This window comes from Artemia franciscana, chromosome 20 (assembly GCF_032884065.1).
Source record: "Artemia franciscana chromosome 20, ASM3288406v1, whole genome shotgun sequence".
NCBI classification, from domain to species: Eukaryota; Metazoa; Arthropoda; class Branchiopoda; order Anostraca; family Artemiidae; genus Artemia; species Artemia franciscana.
The window spans coordinates 1,554,894-1,579,636 of record NC_088882.1 but is presented as its reverse complement, the minus strand read 5'-3'; the positions used below and the strand labels follow the sequence as shown (position 1 = coordinate 1,579,636).

Sequence of the window (24,743 nt, the reverse complement as noted above, 5' to 3'; positions counted from 1 at the left end):
AGAAGGAAACTATACAAATTTTTAAGATAATTTTAAAATTGCTAAAATACATATCTTCACTAATTTTAGCTCAGAGAAAAAAGGCTACATAATTTGATACCTTTTTATGCTCTATCAAAATTCAATGATTGCTTCTGGGGCAAGTTCTATTTATAGCAGTGATTAGGGCCCCAAAGGGTAAATTATGAACTAGCCATAGTTTTTAGACTACAAAGTTAAAAACTAGTTTAAAGCCAAACAGATATAAAACAAATTTTTAAACAAGGCCTTAAACAACCTCAAAGTACCTTAAATCACAGTTGCTATCAATAAGAACAAATCATATAGCTGACAGACTTCCTGTATCTAATAACCCTTTATGAGGTTTTAGGGCCATGTTAGCAACAACATAAAGAAGATGCTATCTGTGCAAAATACAATTTCCCTTGTTGTTCAATGGGGGTTACAAGCTACTGCCTTAGGGCTTTCAATAATGATGATTCATTATCCCAAGACTAGCTTCTCCAATTTAATGTAGGAAAGTGCTGTGTATTACACCTTGGACCCAATAACCCAATGGCAAACTACACAATCTACAACCCCACCACCAAAGTAAGAGAGCAACTAGAGAACAGAGCAGAAGAAAGGGATCTCAGTTTCATTATTGATGATAAACTTAAATTTCACAGCCATGTTTAGCATGTTGTATCCTGTGCATGCTCAAGTCTTAGACTACTAAAACGAACCATCAACAGCAGACAGGCATCTGTATTTATAAAACTATATAAGGCTCTCATCAGACCCCCATCTCGATTTTGGCATGTGTCTTGCTGGTCCTTCTTATCAACAAGATGTGAGGCTCATCGAAAACGTACAGAGACGAGCAACAAAATGCATACAAAGTCTAGCATCAACCTTATATGAGGACCACCACAATTACCTCAAACTACCCACTCTGGTTTACCAATGATTGCACAGTGATATGATGCTTACTTACAAGCTGCAGAATGAAAAGTCAGCAATCTTTGGCAGCAATCTCAGTACCAGCCTTTTCAACACAAGAGGACACTCTAAAAAGCTACCAAAGTCAAGCTCCTGATCTAAAACTTGCCGAACATTCTTTTTGAGAAGAGTCATAAACCATTGGAATCAACTGTGAGTGCTCCCCTCCTGGAAGGTTTAGTGTTCCAGGATAAATAAAATCGTTATCTCATTTAATACAACCCTCTTAAGAGGGTTTAAAATTCTATAGAGTTATAAACTTATTTGTAGTATTTTTTGTCCTAACACTAAGTGTTACAACTGATTCCAAAGGTAGATTTTTTATTTTGATGTGATGGCCTTTTTTTTAGAGGTCTTGGGCTTTTTTTAAGTTCCACCAAATTATTTTAAAAATAATATTTTGAGATTAAGACTAGTAAAAGTAATAATTACAATTGCTGAATCAGCTACAAATGGCAATTTTGGTAAAATTCTACTTTAGCTGCTTTTGGCTATCTTAGAAAAGGGTTAGGTTAGGAAAATAAAACTTTCAGGCATGTGTCTAGAGGCTAAATTATCCCCAGGAAGGTATTCTGAAGTATCTACCTCAACTTTTTCTCTCTTTAGAGGGTCCTGACCTTTCAGAATCTGTGTTATAAAAGTGAAACCTTGCAAAATAGATTTTCTGCTTAAATGAAGTACATCAAAATTGTTTTCAGATGCACACCTTTGCTCAATCCCAGTTTATATGGTTTTAAAGATGTACAAATACACTTGCTAAACTTTGAAAAGAAAGCATTGATATGGCTAAAAATTCTACTCAAATAAAGGAACTGCATTTTCAGAACTAAAGCTAGAGAAAAAGAAATAGATAGCTGAAAATTAAGGTAAATTTGTTTTTGTCAAAATTTCAATAGGCTAGGTATAGGACTTGTCATGTGGGCAAATTTCAGGACCCTCTAGAGAGGGAAGGAATATAGGTAGGTGCTTCAAAATACCTTCCCATGACATACTTTAGCCTGTAGAATACTGTAGCCCATTCCTGAAAGTTTAATTTTCCTAATTTAACCCCTTTTGAAGATAACAAAAAGTAGCTAAAGTAGAATTTGGTAAATGTTTAGTTTCATTCCAATTGCTTTAAAGTGCATATTACTGCATATTGTTTCTTTGTCATTATTAGAGAAGCAAATCCATTTTTTAGCTTTCTAAAATTCTCCTCCAATGAGAATAAAATACATAAATAGTGGGCTTGCTTACAGGTAACATTACCTATAGAGTGAATCATATTAGTCCATGATCCCTGTGGGCATCAGGGCAGGGTCTGTATCCAATATTTATTCAGCAAAGAGAGATAAAATTAAAAAAGAAACCTCAAACAAGCTTTATTAAATAAATATAGAATACAGACATCATCTCACTGCCCACAGGCTCATGGACTAATATGTTTCTCTCTAAAGGTAATGTTACATGTAAGCAAGCCCACTTTACACATTTTTAGTTTGCCTCTTGGAGGAGGAGGGTCAACCAAAAATGGATGCACTTCTAGAATTAGTCTTTCAAAGTGATTTAAACTGGAAACTGTGCTGCTTTGCAGCATTGTTTCTAGTTAAGAGCATTTGGAACAAGACTTACTATTTAGCTTATCTAGAATTTTACAGCAATTTTTTCATTAGATGACCAAAGTTTAAACATATTTTAAACTTTGGTCATTATTGGCTGTTTTGGACCCTTTTTAAGGGGTCAAAATAGATATTGCCCAAGAAGCATTTATTGACTTTAGGATGAGCATAAAAAAGGCATAATACAAGGTATTCACTTGTTTCTTAGCTAAGTCATGTGGGGATATAGGCTATATATTTACCTGAAAAAAAAATCATAACTAATGATATCATTCCTAAAAGCACATTACTTTATATAGGCTAGACCAAATTGTAGGCCTATATCCTATATACATTTTTCTGTTTTGGGACAAGACTAAATTACTCCTTTTGAAGAGTTTTCTCTTCAACAATGCTTGCCCTAAGCAAGGATTTGGTAAAATTCTAGTTGATTGACTTCTTGCTATCTCAGAATGGGATTAGGAAAATAAAAATTTCAGGAATGGGTCTACAGGCTAAAGTATGTTCTGGGAAGGTATTTTGAAGTACCTACCTCTACTCCTTCTCCCTCTAGAGGGTCCTGACCTTTGATGACCTTCAACAATATATGTGCTATATGAAATCTTGCAACATAGATCTTCTGCTTGAACAAAGTACAACAAAATTGTTTTCAGCATCAAAACGTTGCTTAATGCTAATTTACAAGATTTGAAGATGCAAACAGATTTCCTAAATTTTGAAAGAAAAAAAAACCATCAATATGGCTCAGAATTCTACTCAAATAACAGAAATTGCATTTTCAGAAATAAAAGCAGAGAAAAAGCAACTGGTAGGCTAACTAAAAATTAAGGTAAAATGTTGTTTTGTCAAAATTTCAATATGTATAGACCTATCATGTAGGCAAATTTCAGGGCTTGGTAAAATTCTAGTTAATTGACTTCCTGCTATCTCAGAAAGGGTTTAGGTTAGGAAAATGAAACTTTCAGGGATGAATCTACAGACTAAAGTATGTCCTGGGAAGGTATTTTGAAGCAACTACCTCTACTCCTTCTCTCTCTAGAGGGTCTTGACCTTTGATGACCTTTACTTATATGTGTGTTATAAAAGCAAAACCTTGCAAAATAGATCTTCTGCTTAAATGAAGTACAACAAAATTGTTTTCAGCTTCATAACTTTGCTCAATTCCATTTTATAAGGTTTTAAAGATATGCAAAAACATTTCCTAAATTTTGAAAAAAAAACATTGATATGGCTCAAAATTCTACTCAAACAACAGGAATTGTATTTTCAGAACTAAAGGCAGAGAAAAAGCAACTAGTAACTGAAAATTAAGGTAAAATGTTGTTATTGTCAAAATTTCAATAGGTATTGACTGGTCATGTAGGCAAATTTCAGGGCCCTCTAGAGGGAGAAGGAGTGGATGTGGGTACTTTAAAATACCTTCCTGGGACATACTTTAGCCTGTAGACCCATCCCTGAAAGTTTCATTTTCCTAACCTAAACCCTTTCCGAGATAGCAAGAAGTCAATTAACTAGAATTTTACCCAGGGCTCTCTAGAAGGAGTAGAGGTGGGTACTTTAAAACACCTTCCCAGGATATTTCCTACTTTAGCCTGTAGACCCATCCCTGAAAGTTCCATTTTCCTAACCTAACCCCTTTCTGAGATAGCAAGAAGTTACTCAACTAGAATTTTACCAAGAATTTCACTAGCTCAACTCATCTCCAAGATACTGAGTAGCCTATCCTAAAATCTAAAATTTTAACCTTATCAAAAATTGGTCTAACCAATCCTCTAGAGGATGTATTCGAATGAAATAAGTAAGCCTAGTAAGTAAAATGATTCAAAAAATATTTTTAGACTAGCAATGTATGAAAGGAGTTGTGAAATAGGTAAAAACAAACCTTTTAGCAATTCAGCCCTTTAGGATTTAAATCAAGATGCCAGTTTGCTATTTTTTGACAGTGTTGCCATAGTCCCAATACAGGAATCCATATAATTATGAATCTACTATGCCGAATCTGACCAATAAAGAAATGTCATCTTTTACCTTTTTTGACGAGAACAAAGGCTTTTGCACCAAGGAACCAGAGTTATTGCTAAATTTAGTCTTAAATCTAATCTTAATATCTTATTGAACTTAGAATTTAGGAGCTTTATTAAAAACCAAGTCTAGCAGTAAAGCCTAAACTGACCAACAATTAAAAATAGTCGATTCAGACTTGAAAAGACCGGAAACTCACGCAAAGAGAAATAAGGCTACAGCTCCATAAAAAGTGGTACCGATAAAGATAATTCATGGGAGGCAAAATGAATTTTTCGAAATCTATGGGGGCAGTTTCTTTTTGTTACGTTTTGTTTATGTTATTTTCCCGAGTGCCCATGCTTCAGAACCATGTCTAAACTAAGTCATTTTGTTTTGACCGAAGTGTAGCTTCCAATATTCTAATCTTGGTGAACAGACTTATTTTCTTATTTCTCCAAACTAGTTTCAACGGTGAAAATGCCCCTGGGCCTTTGCTATTCTGATTGTAGCATCTTCACTTCATCCCCCATCCTTACTAATAATGGTTCCTATGTAAATAAAGCTGTCTACTTGATTGATTTGCCCATTACCGAACATAAGCTCTTCATCTTCTTTATCCAAAGTCTTTGCGATTTAGTCTTCTTAACATTATTTTTAAAACCTATTATTGTATTTTAAACTTACAAAACCTCTAAAAATTCTTTTATCCTGCTAATATTTTCATTTAGAGTGCTTAAATCCTCGGAATAGTTTTAAGCATAGAAATGTTTTGTGTCTGGTTATTTTAATTGGTATAGTTTTATTTTTGTTTAATATTAAGCGTATCTGTAAAGAATTTTTTTAGCTTTTTCGCCTATGAATTAAAATGCTATATTGCAATTAAGATTTTGAAGAAACTTTGAGATAATTCAGTCAAAATTTTCGCTCAGCAATAAGGTAAACTTGGGATAATAGTTATACTAAAAAATTTTGCAAAAATAGGAAGGAGATAGTTATTCATATTAATCAAACTGCAGAATTTTTGTCTTACCTTTAATCTTGTAAAAACCTTTGAATGTTACACGTAGCTTAACCCAACAGTTTCTTAAAAGATATGTTTTAGTTTATATTTGTTTTACCTGTTTGTTGTTTAAATAAATGCATATCGAGGTCATTTATTAAAAAAAGACTTTTGGAAACTAAATAAATTCTACATCTGAAACCAATAGAGCCAGATTATTTGTTCTGAAATTTTAGTTTTCACAGTAGCATCCCTGGCCTGGATCTGAAATTTTGAATTAGGTGTCTGCATAGCCTGAAAATTCAATATTTTTGCGACAAATTTTGATATAGCGACGGTTTCTTCCAAGAATTATAGCCCTCAATACGACCTCCATGGTCCAATTTAATTAGATCAAAAGTTTCCCGCTGATCAGAAGCAAGCAATATTTGTTCCATTTGGGAGTTTTGTGAACTGATAAAACCGTTTGTTTTTTTTTTTTCAAACTATTTCTTCGTCTTAGTTTTGGTTCCTCCAGTGCATAGAACATGTTCCTTAGTTTCTATTTGTTTTAGGATTCATTTGTTCACCAATCTCAGTATCTGCTGCATTTATGCTTGAGAACTTGTTCCTTATAAATTTATTTTACTGGCGTTTCATTATTAAATTGTATTAAATTCTGTTTGTTTTAAATTTGAGTTAATGTAGGACTTTATATATGATTGTTTAGGTTTTAACATGTGTGGGTCCTTAATTATTTTTAAAAATATTCTGTCTTCGAAAATATTTTGAAAATTAAAGTTAAAAAAAATTCGAAATATTATCACTGTTGTCTTCCTTAATTCCATTTGGGATTTTAAACAATCTATAGAGTTTAATCAATCTATTTAGTTTTCAGGAAAGTAGAAATGACACTCTAGCCTAGTAGGAGGCTGGAGGGGGGTGGTAACACCATTTAACAAGTTTGTTGAATTTTCGACAAATTTTAAGCTTGACTTTAGTCCATCATATTCAAGGGCCGATTTCATTCAAACTTTGCCCTTAGGGGGCTCGAGGTAGAAATCTTTTGAGAAACATTTATCTTATATTTTCGGTTCGTTTTTCGCTTTTATTTCTTGATTCATAAAGACTTTGGTTCTTTTAAAGCTTTATGTAATTTATAACTAGATTAGCCCACCCTTCTATTAAGGTTTTGATTTGCTCTTTTCATTTTGTGGAAGAAAATGTTGTTTACCGAATTAGTATAGTTTTACCGTTTTTTTTAAAATACCCACACTCCCATGACTATTTCTTATTTTATGAAATCTATTCCTTTAAATGCAAGGAAAACCAAATGGTTAAACAAAAGTTTCATTTTCAGTTATTTGTTTCAGAAAAGAGGTTGATGAGGATGGGGGGGGGGGTATTAAAGCACTTATTTAAATGTTCTATTTCGGATTTAATTTGAATCTTTCGTTCTCTGTACTCTCGGTTCTTTTTGGTTTTATTTCCTAATAGTTCCCAATTCATAGTAGTTTAATTTTCTTTGTTTGCATATAGATTTTTGAAGGGACATTAGCAGTGTACATTTTGTGCTGATTTTGAAAGTTTGGTCCCAAAGAATGTTGGCAGCCATGGCAACTTTGCCTTTAAAACCATTACTGATTATTTTTGGCGAAAAGCCAGAAAAATATGCAAAGTTTTTTAGTCATTACGTTTTCTCGAAGTAAGCTCTCGGCTTAATTTCAGTTCCTATCTAAGAGTATGGTTATAACTTATAAGAGTGGGAACTGGCACTAGTATCGACAAAAGACTATAATTATCGCCATCTAGCGTTTCATCACAGTTGGCATTTCCAAGCCATGTAATCAGACGAATTGACTGATTTAACAGTCGAATTACGTTATTTTATTCTTTTATACTGAAAAAAAAAATGCACAGTGCCGTCAAATGCTAAATGATGTTCATAGTTTTTTTTTTTTACACTAGCGCCAGTTCCCATTGTTATATGTTGCCATACTCTTGGTTACTATTACAAAAAATAGAAATGTTTCATACCAAAAGACACAAGGGAAGAATGGACCTTACAATGAACAATGGAACAAAAAAATAAAACTATGGTGCACAGGGTTGTCAAGCAGATAAAATATGAAAAGAGTAAAACAAAATTCTCACTTTTTCCGCAAAAAACACAGGATCAAATTTCTGTACAGCACTCCCGTGCTATTTCTCCGTTAATTAATTTTCTCATTAAGTAACAGATGCATACACCAAAAACAAAGCTGAAAGAAAATGGCCGAAAACAAAAAGCTAAAAGCCTTGTTTTGATTGACATCATTCATCCTGCCAGCAGCGAGGCTGGCTTTGATTTGACAGTAAATCAAAGCCTTCGAAACTTCCAAAGGTAGTTAAGTCATATTGGCTGTCTAATCGTAACTGGCTGTCCAAAAGTAATCTGCCTCAAAAATTACTGCTGTCAGGGTGAATGATGTCTATGAAGCAGAGGCTTAATAAGTGCTTTCTTGACTCTATTAGTCCATTGTTGAAAAGTAACTATTTCAGAAATTTTTATTTTAGTCACAGCGCGAAACAAGAAGAAAATCAGATTAGGGACAAAACCCAATGCTCCATTAAAACATAATAAAAAAATGCCCTTTTTTCAAGTAAAGATTATTGTCCATTGTGCAGGCTCTGAGAAGTTTGAATATTTTCGATTATTTTAGCCTTGATTATCGAAACCTGATTGCTGATTGCCAAATTGGCGTCAGAAAAAGCGAAATAAAGATACATTTGAAAGCCCTTATCTTTCAAAAAGAGATTTTGTAAAGCGATTTTCAAAGATTCTACATATGCCTTTGTTATTCATTACCCATAGTAGGGCCATTTGTATCCAGAAATTACGCAAATGTTGTTTTACTTGATTTGAGGAAGGATGAAGCAGGTTTATCTGTTTCAGAGGGGGCTCAAAGCTCCTTCTTGCTTCACTGACATAGCTGTCCGTAGAAGAAGATTAAAATATAAGTACTTCGCTATTTTTTCTTTTTTTCTTTTGCTTGTCAATTTAGAACCCGAAATATAGAGCTATGCGATTCAGCCAATTTACTACAAGATCATTAATATTTTAACTTAGTAAAGAAACTTCACTAGAAAATAGCAGTGAGGATTAAGAATGGTGAGAAAATTAGAACTACAAAACTTGATTAAAAAACAAAAGAGACTAAGACACTAAGAAATCTGTGCGAATAAAATTTCATTTGAAAAGTTGAAGTATCAAGGCCAGTAGAATTCAAATCTAATTGTTTAGATTGGCTACTTGCATGAGCGTATATATTAAAAATTTATACATATAGATTGGGGACAATTCAGAATTAAATTGTTGAACTGGTCGCAGTAACGAACTGTGAGTAAGGAGCGGCGCGGCTCAGTAGTAAGAGAACCTCTATAAAATGAACAGAAATTATTCCGCATATAAAGGGGGTTAACCCCTCCTCAATGCCTCGCTCTTTACGCTAAAGTTTGAATTTTTGTCTAAAGTCTCTAATAACGACTATTGAAATACGAAGTCCCTTAATTTAGAATATTAAGCCTTTTTAACAATTCTAAGAAAACTTTAAAGAGTGAGGCATCAAGGGGGGTAACCCCCCGATATACGTAATAATTTCTGTACATTTTTTAGAGTTTCAATGTTGATCCTTACTGTCAGTTGAACAAACTTGTTTTTCTTTATTTAATAAATATAAAAGGCCTCCATATGCAGTTATGCGTTTTTAGTGGAAGGTGCCGAATTAAAAAAAAAACGTAAACGTAGGTGAAAAATCAACAAGAATCAAGCTAAAAACACATGCCACCAAACAACTAAAGGCGTATCTTCCCATTGAAGGTGTAGTTGTCTTTGCCAGCCAAGCAACGCTAAATTCTGAATGTTTATAGTCAAAAAGCGCTAAGAAGTTTCACTAGATAGTTTAACTTATTTTCACGATTCTATATAACAGCCCTGACAAAGTGTGGTAGCCTACTACCCTAAAAACTGCATAATTTTGAAATGACGAAACAAAAATTTTTAGAAAATCAAATTTTCAGGGATGAGCAGACATAAGATGAGTACAGGGAAAAAATTGTTTCCTGATGCCCTAGATACCTTAACTTAAATTTAAACACAATTAAGAACTTCAAAGACTTCACTAGAAATAAAAAAAAGCAAAAATTTCACTACCAAACAGCACTGGGAGCTAGGCTGGTGCTATTCACCATTTCAGTTCACCGGGAATATACTTGTCAATTAGATTTTGGTAATATGGCTTCAGATTTTCTATATCTGGAATCTGTGCACTCTTGGTGTATAAATCATATTTGCTGAAAAAAAGAGGAGTTTATTAGATATGTGAGATCTATACGATATCTTCATATAGATATGCGATGATATATTTGGAAATATGATATCATCATGTAAATATATGATGATATATGATTCTATATATGGATATATGATATTAGCTTATATGGTTGAACTATTCAAAATTTTGTTAGGCGGTCTTCGTATATCGTGAATAGTTTTGATATGAGAATCCGAATAAAACCACAAAAACTAAAAGCCAACAGAAAGGAAACAAACAGAAATAAACAAGAAAATAAAAGTGTAGCTCTTCTTTTCTTTTTTCAGTTTTTTCAGTTTTTTCACTTTTTAATTTTTTTTTAGTTGAAATCCATTCTTTAAAAAATTCTTAATGCAACCTAAAAAAAATCTCTTTTTTCCACTAGCAAAATATTTCTTTCAGATCTTTGTTGTGTGATCTCTGGTGTGGAAAGTCTCATATTTCATATCATCTTGATATTTCTGAGGTAACAAATTCCTTTCCTGTTCTTGGAGATGCTACGATGTTTCAATGCAAGGAATTCTCGAACGAAATGCAAGTTGAATTTCTTTTTAATTTTATTGACAATCATTTTTATATAATAAACGTAATATATTGTTAGGCTAATCTTGAAAATAAAGAAACTATACAATTAATATTTTACTCTTCGGCCCCGTGTTGATGGCTGATTAGTTTTATTTTTCAATTCAAAGTTGCAACTACTAACCAGGAGAGTCAAAAATTCCTCTCTAGTTTAGAACACTTCCTATAACACATTTAAAAAAACAAACAAAAAAACACATTAAACTACTGTCATTTTGGGTTGCAAATGGAAATACTATGATCGAAAAAATCGTAACTGCTCTTAACCTTATCTGACAGAAATTGAGTTTGGCAGTTAAGAAGTTTCTAACAAATGAGAAGCTGAACAATCAGCTATTCATTTGATCCTGAACAAGTTTTCTCGCTTAATCTCAGGCCGTTCGATCTAATATGTTGATTTTTGATAGCCCTATATCGTACATTATAGACTATATTAGGTTATATGGTTGAACTACTTAGGATTTTATTAGGCGGTCTTCGTATAGGGTGAATAGTTTTGAAATCAGAATAAAACTAATAAAACGAAAAAGATCCGAATAAAACGAAAAAAACTAAAAGCCAACAGAAACAAAGCCAACAGAAACAAATAAAACAAAAAAGATCCAAACAAAACGAATAAAACGAAAGGGATCTGAATAAGACGACAAAAACTAGCCAAAAAGTTTTAAAAAGCCAACAGAAAGAAAGCAAACAGAAAGGAATAAATAGAAAATATCTGAATAAAACGACAAAAACTAAAAGCCAACAGAAAGTAAAACGAAAAAGATCTGAATAAACTGACAAAAACTAAAAGCCAACAGAAAAATAAACTCTCACCGAAATTAAAAAAGACACTCAACTACTGCCGTTTTGGGTCGCAAACGAAAATATTTTGTTTTAATGATAATTGCATTATTAGAAAGTACAAGAAATTTACACTATAAAAATATTTTAGTATATACCTGCTTGGAAAACATTAAAAATTACCTCAAAAGAAGTATAGTTGAAAAATTTGAGCGTTTTGGAATTTTCCTGCTGTGCTAACCGCCTTGATTGAAATCTTACCAACATAGTATGCATATTATTTATGCTATATGTGGAATGAATAGACAGTCTTTAGCTTAAGAATTTTTGAGAGATTATAGATTTTCTAGGCTCTCGCTACTTTTCCGAACTGTTGACAGATTTAAGACTCCTGTAAATTTTTACCAAATTGCTTTGGAAGCCTACTGTGGTGCTTTAGCAATTTCTTAATGGACCCTTTGTTTTGAAACTGTCAGCCATCACTGAGACTCGCAAAATGTCATCTTCCATTTTCAGGAAATCAAAAAGTTTCCCTGTAAAAAGATGGTAGAAAATCGTCCGTCAGGCACAAAATTTTTGCGGTTGTCCGGAAAACAGAGCATATCAGAACTAGGAGTAAATTGCATTGTTCCCCGACTATGTCTAAGGATCTGTTAATTTCACCTGACTTCATGTCTCAGCTTTAGGCTCGAATTCCGAGATCGTGCCATCACAGATGTTGATTTTGTCGATGACTTGCTCATTCTGGCAGACTCCATCGAGCAGCTGCTGGAAGCACTCCGAATTCTACGAGAAGAGGCTACCAAAGTAGGACTTACAACTCTCGTGGACCGAAGCGGATGGAGGAGGCTGACATCACTCTCTACGTCGAGAAGCGCCAGGCAGGAGACTTAAGTCAATTAAGTCAAGCGTCTGAAAATGAGCAGTTGACGATTCGTTCTGAATTTTGTCATTATTTGAGGTTTATGTTAAGCTTCCCATTATTCCACAGGAATAGTTTAATCTTACAAAAATATTATGTTCCCGACTCTTCAGTTGCAGGAATTAAGTGGAGTACAAAGTGTTTAATCTGAATGTAATTTGTTTATGCCATTATCTGTAATTCGGCATAATTTAAAAGCAAGGGCATATCCAGGGGTTGGGAGGCTGTGGTTTCAACCCCATCCTGAAATTTTTGCCCGACTCGTAAAAATATAACGAAAACGTATATAAACAAATTTTGATGTGTTTTTTCAAGTTTTTTACCCCCCCTCCCCACAATAAAAAATCTCAAAAATTCTGCCTATGGCCTTGTTTACACGTGTTGTTTTGAATAAATTTTGTATTTTATAGTGCTTAGAAGTCGAATTTTTCTTTATATTTTTCCGCTTGTTTTGAATGCTGTAAGCAAACATAAATAAAATATTTTATATTGATTGTTTCCTTCAAGAGCTTTTATTTTTGTCTATTTTGCAAGACGCCTTTTTTTTGTTAGAGTGACGCCAAGCGCTGAACACTAAGTTAATGTGTCGGTGTGTTGGCCTTTGGCGGCTTGAGGCTACAATGAGTTGTTAGTAGTAGTAGAATTAAATTTTTCTCTTTTAAATAATCAAGTTTTTCTTGTTCTGTTACTTTCTGATTATTTATGAAAATGATGGACTTTGCGCCTTTCCCCCCTTGTTTTTATTGTTCAATTAATTGGTCAAAAGACTTTTGGCTGCTAAGTGACACTTCACGTTTTGTTTTTTTGTTGTTTTTTTTATATTTGCTAAACTCGAAGCACTGGGGCACATTTGAAGGAAACCTTAAACAAAATTCTGAAAATTATTTCAAAATAATCATACATATTATATGCTTGTCTGGTTCCTAAATACGCATTTCTTCACTTTAGCCTCCACCCTTCCTCTAATGAAGAAACATTCAGTCCACGACACATTTTCTATTGTATATTACAGCAGATAATAGCAAATGATTGCATTTTAAAACAAGAGCACTGCTCAAGTGATAAAGAAAAAGGGTAGCAGTTTTGTAAAACATAATAGGAAAATACATGATGGGACGTTTATCCCTTCATCAGACGGTTGGGGATATTGGTGAAGTAAACCAATACGTCCAGATAGCCATTTCTGAAGGTTTTTTTGTAGGGCTGCGTTCATATGAGGACTAAAGACATATACATCATATAAAATGCATAAAAATATTTACACAAATGCAGACGTTCCCATAAACACATATCTGCACCAACAAAATTGTGAATTTATTTCTATATAAAGCACCCACTTTTGTGGCATTAAACTATAAGATCAGACACGTTGCTTATCCCAGATATCGATACCCATAATGGATATCTCAGATATCGACAATACCCGCTCTGCAGCTGTGTCAATGAAGAGAAAGAAAGATTTTATAAATAAAGAGAATGTGAGCCACATCCGTCATACGAGTAAAAATAATAATAATAATATGTCGAGTACAAATGGGATTGCATGCCAAATCAAATGTAAAAAGTTTATTATTTCTTTATATTAATGTCAAACACTCGTATCGAAGGAATGAGATAATGTATTTATATGTATCGATACATTTAAAATGTATCGATATGTATTTATTATTGTTTAAAGAAATCTTCAGAACTTTTTAGGAATTCCTTCAAATATTCCTTCATATTCCTTCAATCAAATGGTTGAAGCTTACTGTTTGTTTGTTATATTTTCGACGTGTCTGTTAACTCCCCGTGTTTGATGGTGAAGACTATAAGACTTTGGAGTAATGCGGAGGCATATGAGTAGAAAGCGAAAGGTGCTTCTCCGAGAGGTAGAGTTACCAAAAGATAATCAATTACTGAATAAGATAAGTCCGAAAAAAAATCGCATAGCAAATGTACTGCGCTGATCCCCGCAAACATTCCATATTTTATCTAAAGGAGAGGGAAAATACACAAACTATTAAAAATTAATTCACTAGGAGTAAATAAAAAAAAGAAGAACGACCGAAGAACAAAAAGAAAGAGAGAGAGAAAGGGGGAGGAATAAAGGAAGAAAACATTTGAGAGAAATATTTTATCAGCAGTTAACAATAGTCTATCCTAAATTTTGAGCAAAAACTAGACCGGCAAGGAAGACTGATTCAAATTTTTTTTCTATGGGGGGGTATTTTTGTCCGGGGGCTACAAATAAAAAACACTTTATGTAGCTTTTTAGGTGCATTCTATTTTACTTTTTACATGTCTTAGAATATTTTTTGGGGGGGTGGGAGTTAAAACCTGGCATCTCTCCCTCCTTGATACGGCCTTGAAGGCAACCAATTTTCGAAAATAAATTAGAAACTAAATCTTTTGTGTGCAAGCCTTTTGTTGGTGCCAGAGGAATCGCAATCTTAAGCCGAATCAGGAAGGTTAGTACACATCAAGAAAGGGTGGTACGAATCAAGAAGATGATAGATATAGATATATATTTGAAAGATATATTTTTTAAAGCTGTTTATTGCAACTTTCATCTGAAAAAAAAGTTTTTTCATTACATCTCTAATTGGTTTCCAAGTAGTCTCAGACCTTACCAAGATATAATATAGAGTGGTCTGTTTCTTACGGATCCTTCTTGATAAAATTTTATCTTTTGATAGTTAATTTTGATTGAAAATAAAATCTTATGATTATTTTCGCATTCGAAAATTAACATATTGATTTCACTAAATTAGGTTATGCAGTAGCCTTGATGTTATAATATAGCTCCAACCTGATTTTCTTTTGGCCTTTTCTGAGAAAATCGAAAGATTTTAACCGATTTTAATTTAATTAGATGACTAAATTTTTAATTTAGACAACTTAGATTTTAATTTAATTAGATGACTAAGTTTTTAATTTAGATGAAAGGAATTAGAGATTTAATGAAAAACTTTTGCTTTTTAACTGAAAGTTGAACTAAACAGGTCTAAATTTTTGATTTGAAAATCACCAAATTGATTTGATTAAATTAGATTATGCAGAGGCCTTGATGTTCCAAAAAAGCTCAAACCTGATTTCTCTTCGGAGAATTCTTTTTAAAAGTTAAATTGATCCGTGTGTTATACGGATGTTTACTTTTCCTAAACCGTTTTCCATCACCAATAGTCATAAAATCAATCGACAAAACAAATTTTCTAGTAACTAAACCGTTACTGGATGTTGAAAAACTTTATTTTTTTTCCTTGCAGCCTTCACTTCTCTTCAACTCGACTGTGATCTTCAGAGGTCCTGTAAATTTACTTCACTCTCTGTATCTGATCGGCTGAAAAATCAGCTTCGTATCACCCATAATATAAAAATTCCACACACTCCAATAGTGAGATATGATTTCAATCTTATAGTTGCGCGTCATTTTATATGTACTACCCTTCCTGAGTCGGCTAAAGTTTGCGTCTCCTTTGGCCCCATCAAATGGCTTGCACACTAAAGACTTAGTTTCCGATTTATTTTCAACCGTTGGTTGCCTTCAAGGCCGTAACAGGAGGGGGAGATGCCAGGTTTTAACCCCCCCCCCCAAAAAAAAAAATATATATTTTATAAATATTATTCAAAAAAACTATTGAAAAAAAAATATTATTCCAATTCCCTTTTTGTACTTTCGATTCATTCACCTTTAGTACGGAGAACTCGGAGTCATAGTCATAACGATGCTTCAGCAGCAGTATTCAGGGCAGCAGCATTCACCCTTCACTTTAGCCATTTAATGAATTTCTATTTCACAGTTTCCGTATGACCGCTTGGGGTGACACCTTTATTTCTACTCGAAACAATGAGCTCATGAATTTCATGGAAGTCAATAAATTATTCGTGGTTGTCTATCACTTCAACTTCACACAGCTTCAACTTCACTCAGGCCCTGCGACATACTGTGCTCCACCTTTGGATGCTGAAAATTGGGGTATTTTTCTAGCTCTATCTATTCATGAGTGCATTGCGTTACCTTCTTATTGTGCATGCCAGCTTCCGAGAAACACGTGACTAATTTCACAAACTTGATATAGAAATCAATAAGCAAAAAAGAACATGCCCATTCGCAACTAGTTCCGAAACTACCCATCACCCAGAAAACCCAGAAAAAAATACAGATTTCTTTGTTTTTGAGAATGTGTTGAAACATGTGATTGTGGTTTCATCTGCTCCTTGCATTCCAGCCGTCTGCTCCCAGAAGTGATAGTACCCGTCTCTTTTTGTTAAGTCATAGATCGTCACATAATAAATTTCCCTTTTCCTTTTGTAAAAAATGGGTCCTGTTTACCTTTTTTGGTATCAATAACTTTTTGTAAGTCAATATTTAGAAACATGACATTCTCATACCCTTCCTTTCTATTTATCCTTCACTTCTCGAGCACGTTTTGCCCGGGTGAAATGAGCAGCATGTACTTTTGATTCTTCCTTTTTCTTATCTTCTGGTAAGCTTTTGAAACGACTACATGGAGAGCACTGGCCTTGTTTGGCTTGTGGAAGGTTAAGTTTTAGGACTTCAGGATCTTTTTGTAATAAGTTTTGCTAAACGTTTGGATGCCTGGCATGTTTTTGTATAAATATTGTACATCTTTTGCTGGCTTATATCTGCACTAAAGAACTTTAAAAAAAAGAAGAATTAAAAAAAAGTAAAAAAACTTAAAAAGAAGTAAAAAACTTTAAAGAAGTAGTGGGAATCAACAGCTGGTAACGACTTGACAAGATCTGTTGCAAATTTTCATTTGTCTTCAGTCACTCGCGTCTTCTGATTCCTTGGGCTGCCTTTGTTCTTCTGATCCGGTTGAGATGACGAGATAGGTGACATGTCTTTCAACAGAACAAACTTTTCTCCGACATCCAAAATTCCAAGGAAGCTCTTCATGCAAACTTTTTTCTGAACACCGTGAACAGTGAAGCCGTAAAAGAAGGAGTTGTCCCTTCCGGCAGTTTTCTTTTGGATAAGTACTACTCTTATACCGACCAAAATAAACTACCTTTGAACATCCCTGTTCCCTATTTCCCTTCCTAGTTTCCAAAACTCATCAAAGATGGTATGTTTTTCCTCCTCACTAAATTTGTTACATTCGAACTTACACTTACAAGAAAAAGCTTTTCTTTTCTTGAATAACTTTTTCGATTTTCTTGAAATGTATTCTCCCCTGGATTCTATTTTCAAAGAAACAATTTTGCACTCAGGGGATTTGCCTGCTTATCTTTTGTTCTGGAGTTGTTTCCCCTCCACCCAATGCCTCACTGTCTGTTCCAATATTATTAGCCACATCACCATTGATAACTAATTCTCCTGCAGATGCGTCTGTAGCTTTTTCTTCCAAGTGATCAATGAGTTCCTGTACTAACTGATCAAAAAATAGAGGAGCAACCCCAGGCATTATTACATTGGAATCATTGGTACTGTTATTTGCTTCCAAGTCATCACCTGCACTGATATTGTCACCAGTTACTTCAAATTTTTCAGTATCTTAGCTCCAACTACTTAAACTTTCTCCATGTTCCATACACAAATAAAGACCTGTGTGTAGTTTTACATCCTTATTCAGCCTGAGATACAGTTCAATATCTTCTGTGTCATCGTCAGTTAGTCTACAATTTGGATCATTCTTCCATTGTGTGTCAGATTCAGACGAAAGATTAGGATATGATTCAGCCAAATATTCTAATATTTCTTGTAGCTTAATGGTTTTTTTCTAGTTCTGGATATATTTAGACATGGTGGGACCTGGAAGAGAGATTATATTTCAGCCACACTCCCATATTCTTATTTTCATATTTCTAACATTCATGTAGCAGAACGGTGCGAGAATTACTAATTCTTGAGAGAAAAAAATAACATCTTCATCCCATCTCAACTTATACAAAATTGAGTTTTCCAGATTCCGACCGAAACTAGGACTACTGATTTACCTAGCATCAAAATGAAAATTCAAAATGGACTCAGCGTACCCAAAAAAAAAACCATGCCACCCCTAGTCATTGTAGATATCTCGATTGTAACATTGCAATCATTTTGTTCCCCTCCTCCACCCTCAGTTTTAAGTGAAAATGCCTGTGTAACCCTACAATATTTCCCAGGAGGCTACTTGACTTCTTTGTCACTAGAACCCGCCCTTACTATTGTGACGACTGTTTGAATTCTTGGTTGATTGAACCCAATGGCTGATGTCAATGCACTAATAATTTTAACCTTTCTCAAATTACTTTCATTTGAGTCTTCAGATAACTTGATGATTACTCAGAAAACCAGTGAGGTCGTAACCAACAGTAAATCATGGTCGTAGCTGACAATAGAGATGAATGAGTCCAAGACATGAAGAATATTTCCAGGAAGTGCTGTATATAGGCCAATGAAAAGTATAAGTGTCATAGAGGTACTCAGTATGAACAAGAATATGCAGGAAAATGGTTTCGATAAAAAAAAAGTCAGTTACGACCTCTAGCTAAAAGGGTGACGAAACGGTGCCTGTTAATTATTCAGAACAGACTCAACTTCTTGCTCTGAATTTGAGATATGAGAAGACTGTTTCCATGGCAACTAAGACGATCGACGGGTCCATTAGAGTTATATAATTTGGGGTATATATGTATATTAAGAGGGGGGGGTAAATTATAGCGGGTCTGCACGAAAGATGTGTTAGGTACAACTGTTCTGCCAATTAGTAAGTAGGCTTTCAAGTAAGTATAGCTTTCTAACTTCACGCTATCCAACAAATGTCAATGGAGATTGGAGATCTCACTCACCTCGCTTATTTGAATAATTCAAAATAAATTTCTTTACTTATTTTTATGCTTGTAATTACCGAGCCTTTTTTCACAGCCACTTTCCTTATCATTCACTAGAAACTTTTAAAACTATTACACACAGACTGGAAACGGGAGGGGTTGGAAAACTAATGATGTGTTTGATGCGATTTTTCATTTTAATTTCTATTTTTTTTGGGGTTCAATTATTTATAAATACTAATTCCTGGCTATTTTAAGTTGGAATTATTATATGGCCATGCTTCTTCTTGTCTTAGGCTTTTCATTTTTCTTTTAAAAGCTTATTATTTTGGAAATCGTTTTTAAAATTAGTTCTCATAAAAATCAGGTAAGGGTTTTCTCTCTTACTTTGAAATACTATTTAAAAAACATAGTAAAAATGCAAAAAATGGGACTGGCTTTATTGCAACAAATAATTCTACCATTTTGGGAGTCTTTAAACTGAAAATAAACTTTAGACTATGTCACAAGAACAATAATAATATTAAAATATTAAAACTGAATATTAAAATATTAATACAAAGATTTAAATACTAAACACGAAAACTCAACTTGCGACTATCATTTGGTTTATAGTATTTTCTGTGTTTGAACAGCCCCGCTTACGAAAATTCGTGCATTTAGGCTCGTCAAGAATATAGATACGTTGTTTTTCGGGTCTCACTGAATATTAAAACTCAGAAATAGGACTTTACCACAGTCACTAACTTTGAATTTAAACTCGTTAAAATAATTCTTAGCCCAGCTTTTCCCTACTCAGGTATGCAGTATTTCAGTTCTGTTATTAAAAAAAAACGATACATTGTCTTAACTACTCCTCCGTCAAATTATTAAGTGAACTTAAGCTGAAATGGGAAAAAAACTGGCTTTTTTTTGTTGTGATTGATAATTCTATCATTTTGGTAATCCTGAAACTGAACATAAACCCTACGTTCTTTATGAATTAAAAGAAAAAGAATTGAACTTTTGTGCAAAAGGAAAGGCCGTACCTGTTGACTGATCCTATTTCAAAACAGCTGTAAGAAAAATATGGTTCTTTAGCAATCTTTAGAAGTAAGAGAAGGTTGAAATGGCTAGGCCAGGTTTTAAGAATGACAGATCGTTATTTTCAGCCATCCATCTAGGGCCAAGAAAAAGCAGGTCGTCCCAGGATGGAATGAAAGAGGTTATAGGAAAGGATTTAGAGGGAATCAGAACCTCTCGGGAGGGGTTAAAGAGGGAAGCTTTGGATAGATTGGGATGGAGGAGAAGCATGCACAGTTGTGTTGGCCTGAGGTGGTTTGCCGCTGCAGTCAGTTGCTAGTAGACTGACTTTCAGTTTCTCTCACTTCATAAATAATTTTAATTGAATAGGCTCTTGAACACAAATTCCTGCATGGAAACCCATTAAAACCGGAAACCTCAAAAAAAAGCATTGATTTTTTTAATATCCATCAATGATTATCTTTTTGTATCTTGTGGGGAACTTTACCCTTCAAGTTCTCATAAAGATGGTAAACGGCTCAAGATGCCCCAGACCAAAGCTAATAGTCAATATTCAGGCCAAGATTCACTAATAGGCCCAGGAGGCCCGGAATAAGGGACGCACAATGCCAGAGGGTGCAACAGATTATCACTGAATTCTTTTTTCCTTGATAAAAACTGACACAATGTTATTTATCGTCAAAGTTCCAGGTGCACTCCGCTGCCATGCAGCGTTTTGACATGCAGCGCATGGCTGCCAATGCCATGCGCTGCCATTCACAGAAAAGTAATTTTAAAACAACACAGTAAATCTGTGGCCACTTGTAAACTGTCAGAATTCTCCCAAGACTGACAGATGAGAGTTCCGTATAACCTGTCATTACTGTCATTACTCTGTCATTACTTTTGGCTCATCAGTCTCATTCTGTTCAGTGCTTCCACCATGTCCAAATTTTTGGGGACTTTCCTGAAAATCTTGCAAAAACGGGTCGGCAAAAACACTTGGGCCCAGGTGTGTCAAAGCTGTAATTCCAGACCTGTCAATATTACTATACCACAAATAGACAGTAATATGTATTGAATATGCAATCCGTTCTCATGAATAGTTTGAAAACTACATCAAATTATTATTGTTAGACAACAGGTTATAAGGCTTACAGCATTTGGCAACAATAAATACAGTGCAAGCAATAATAGCTGGAAAAAAGTAATTTAAAATACAATTGTCGTATATTAACCCCCCCTCCCAAAAAGAGGTAAAACCTGTGTGCACTTACGGTAATCATCCATTTAAGTTCTATTTTTGAATTTCTCTGCTTATTGTATCTGCTGTTGTATTTTAGCGCACAAAATATAAAAACAATTAAAGAAAGATAACACATTCTCAGGAAATAATCTAATGAAATTTATATTCTCGTTGTTATATTCTAATGAAGATATACTTATTGAACTTACACTTAGTGAGCTTGTACTTACTTGAAAATTTTCACCCATGTCCGGTTTCTAATATCCTCATCGTTGCATAAGTGTTCGTAAGCATCATTTGTGTGCCAGGGGTAGAATGAATGAAACCTAACGGGAATAAAATAATAAAACTAAGACAGTAACATATTCTCTGAGGCCAACCTGACTCTAGCTTATTACCATCTATCATTATTAAGACAGTATTAAGCAAATCCAGTAGAAAATATACATAAAAGAAACAAGAGATATTCCAAAAGAAACCCAAACACCAAGGATACCCGAAGAAATAAACTAAGGGGGCAATCCTTCTTAAGGTGTGCGAGGCTGAGGTTTGAGTACAGTATTGTAAAGATGTTAAATTTATACAATATTTATTAGCCTTTTCACTTTTTTATATTCATAGGTCTGGTAGGGTAGAGGAGGGGCTTATAAGCTGGTCGAAGGTTATCCCATTAACCTATGGTAGGTTTTTTTTTTTATTCAGCCATTTAATACATTAGTACCAATTTGTAATTACTGTTGAGCAATCTTTCATGCTGTTATTCTTTCTGTCGAAATTCTTTTTCTGTTTTTATGGCTATTTAGTCATTTTATTTTGAAAAGTTATTATTTTCGATATTTATTAAGTTATATTGTTGTTTTACTGCTCGTAGTTTTACTGCTCTTGTACCTCATATTTACTGATGTCAAACATAAGCCTTCTAATAAGAACAGAGATTAAATAAAACATTGGATAGAGAGAAGTTAGATTATAGAGGGCGTTAGAAATAATTTATAAACAATTTTTTCCCAGAATTTAAGGGGAAAACTGTGTCTTACTGCAATAATGGATACAGGAAAGCTGTATCTGATAATAAGCTCAACAGGATACCAATGGGCATAATTTTCATTGATACCAGATATAAAAGTTTTATTAGGATCAGAGATGACCTACAACGCTAGAATATAGACGACGTTGGAAACAATTTATAAAGGAAGTTTGTTTTTTACAGTGTTTGTGGGAGAAAAACAAAATAATAATGATGGACGTAGTTTTCACTGATATGGGACAAAAACTTTTGTTAAGATCAGAGATGAACAGCAACCTTAAATTATAGAGGATGTTGGAAACAATTTATGAAGGTAATTGGTTTTTTAGAGTATGCAAGGTAAATACTGTATCAGACAGGGATTTTGAACATGGGATAGCTGCTTTTATCAAGAGCAGAAGTGAAATAAAACATTTGATGACATTTGAAATAAAACCATTTGTAAAGGATATTTTTTTTCTTTTTAGTGTCTATGGGAAATACTTTGTCCGAGATTACTGATGAAAGCAGGAAATCTTCTTTCAATGACAAAAATTAAAATAATAATGTTAGGCTGAATTTTTACTGATGTCGAACTTTTATTAGGATCAGAGGTGAAACAAAATGTTTGATTATAGAGTACGCGTGAAAAGACAATCTGTCAGAATTTATCAGAACAACTTGTTAAGGACATTTTTGTTCGGAAATACTTCATCTGAAAGTAATAATGATACGGGAAATCTCCTTTCAATGACACACGCAAAACAATAATTTTAGGCAAAACGTTTAAAGATGCCAGAACTTTTAGGTTTTAGGTTGAGGTGAAAGAAAAGGTTCGATTGAAGAAAAACGTTAGGTACAATTAGAAACTATACTTTTTTAAAGCATTTGTGGTAGACAATCTGTCAGAATTTGTAAAAAACAATTTATAAAGGAGATTTTTTTTTCTATTGTTTAGGGGAAATACTGTGTTCGATAGTAATGATGAATGTGGGAAATCTACTTTCAACGACAAACACGTAACAATAATTTTAGGACAAACTTTTAAGGAATTCAGAACATGTATTAAGATCAGAGGTGAAAAAAGAGAATCTTTCTATTACAGAGTAGGCCTACGTTAGAAAAAATCTAAAAGAGTTTTTTTGAAGTATTTACGGAAGACAATCTGTCAGAATACGATAATGTAATTGCGAAGTACCTGCACTGCACCTGCACCTGCACTGCAATTGCGACTGCACCTGAATACAAGCAAAAAATGAAAAGCTCAATGATACGAGTCAAAAAACTTTTATTAAGATCAGGGATGAACTACAAAGTTGGAATAGTGAGGACTTTTGAAATAAGGTATAAAGGAAATTAGCTTTTTTCGTGTTTCTATGGGAAATGTTACGTGGGACAGTTTATAATTAACACGGGCATGCTGCTTCTAATGACATACACAAAATAATTATGTTGAGTCGAATTTTTACTGATGTGAGGCAAATTTTTATTAAGATAGAATAAAAGTTTTAATATAGAGGACGTTAGAAACAATTTTTAAAGGATAAAGCTTTTTTTTAATTATTCATTGGAAGTAACCTGTTAGCATGTAACAATGAACATGAGAGACAAAATATGATCATGATGAGCCTAATTCTCACTGGTACAGGATATAGAACTTTTATTAAGATCACAAATGAACTATAATGTTAGATCATAGAAGACGTTGGAAAAAATTTATAAGGAAGACATTAGGGATATTTTTCAGAATTGTAAGGGATATTACAAAAAAAAAATATTTTTACGGGGGTATCTGTCAGTTTATATGAATTGTTAATGAATTTGGAAAAACGGAAATGTTTCACCCACTTTCCAATAATGTAACGATGATTTTCCTGTTTAGCATAGTTGATTACACAAAATTGAATATCTAAGCTATGTGCTTGATAACCACCCAAAAATGTGGCTTTCACGTGTCTCCCTGATTAATCATAGAAATCCCACCTTATGATGCTTGGAATAAAAGCCATTAAAAAAAAACAGATGATATATTATGCAAATATTTCGGTTGAAACCTCCGCTCAACCATCCTCATTTTAAGGTTCGGTTTTTACATTGTCCTTTGGATTCTTATCTGTAAATTTTTTTATTGTTCTGCACTGAGGACGGATGAGCGGAGTTCTTAACCGAAATATTTACATTATTTTTTCTTCTATTTTTCGCTGGCTGTTAGTGTCTTCGTTTCTCTTCTTTGCTATTTTTTGTTTTGTCAAAGAGTACTTGGAAACCATTCTGATTCTCTTTTTAACATCAGTTTAGAAAACAGTTTTAGCGATTATTGTCGATGAATAAAACTGTAAGTTGCGACTTTTAGGCGCGAGAGCAGCGAATCATTATTGTAAAGAGGGGGTTACTACCAAATAGTACTAACTGAAAAAGAGTCATTACCTTATAACGGCAAGAGATTTTTCTAGGAGAAGAGGGGGCTTAAGCTTGTCACGTGCTAACGATTCTACATTCGTATTCGTGGTTGTTTCCGATTATTGTGCC

General features: G+C 33.8%; 1 protein-coding gene and 1 long non-coding RNA gene across 5 annotated transcripts in view; one reads left to right on the top strand and one right to left on the bottom strand.

Moving 5' to 3' along the window:
- The first annotated feature begins 1,664 nt into the window (after positions 1 to 1,664).
- Positions 1,665 to 11,172, top strand: LOC136040262 (uncharacterized). Its single transcript, XR_010620655.1, has 2 exons — positions 1,665 to 1,847; positions 10,317 to 11,172. It is a non-coding gene; the product is annotated as an uncharacterized LOC136040262 (long non-coding RNA).
- Positions 8,096 to 24,743, bottom strand: part of LOC136040260 (inositol oxygenase-like) — a 45,440-nt gene continuing 28,792 nt past the window's right edge. The window contains exons 6-8 of one of the 4 annotated variants that reach the window (XR_010620653.1): positions 21,439 to 21,534; positions 15,873 to 17,959; positions 9,702 to 9,894 (exon numbers count right to left, since the gene is read on the bottom strand). Coding sequence is in view for 2 of the 4 variants with exons in the window: in XM_065724482.1 (XP_065580554.1) it covers positions 9,786 to 9,894; positions 21,439 to 21,534 (205 nt within the window). In the remaining 2 variants the exon portion in view is untranslated. Of the gene's footprint in view, positions 9,895 to 15,872; positions 17,960 to 21,438; positions 21,535 to 24,743 lie in introns of all 4 variants that reach the window. The other 3 variants (XR_010620654.1, XM_065724482.1, XM_065724481.1) reach the window with 3 other exon arrangements.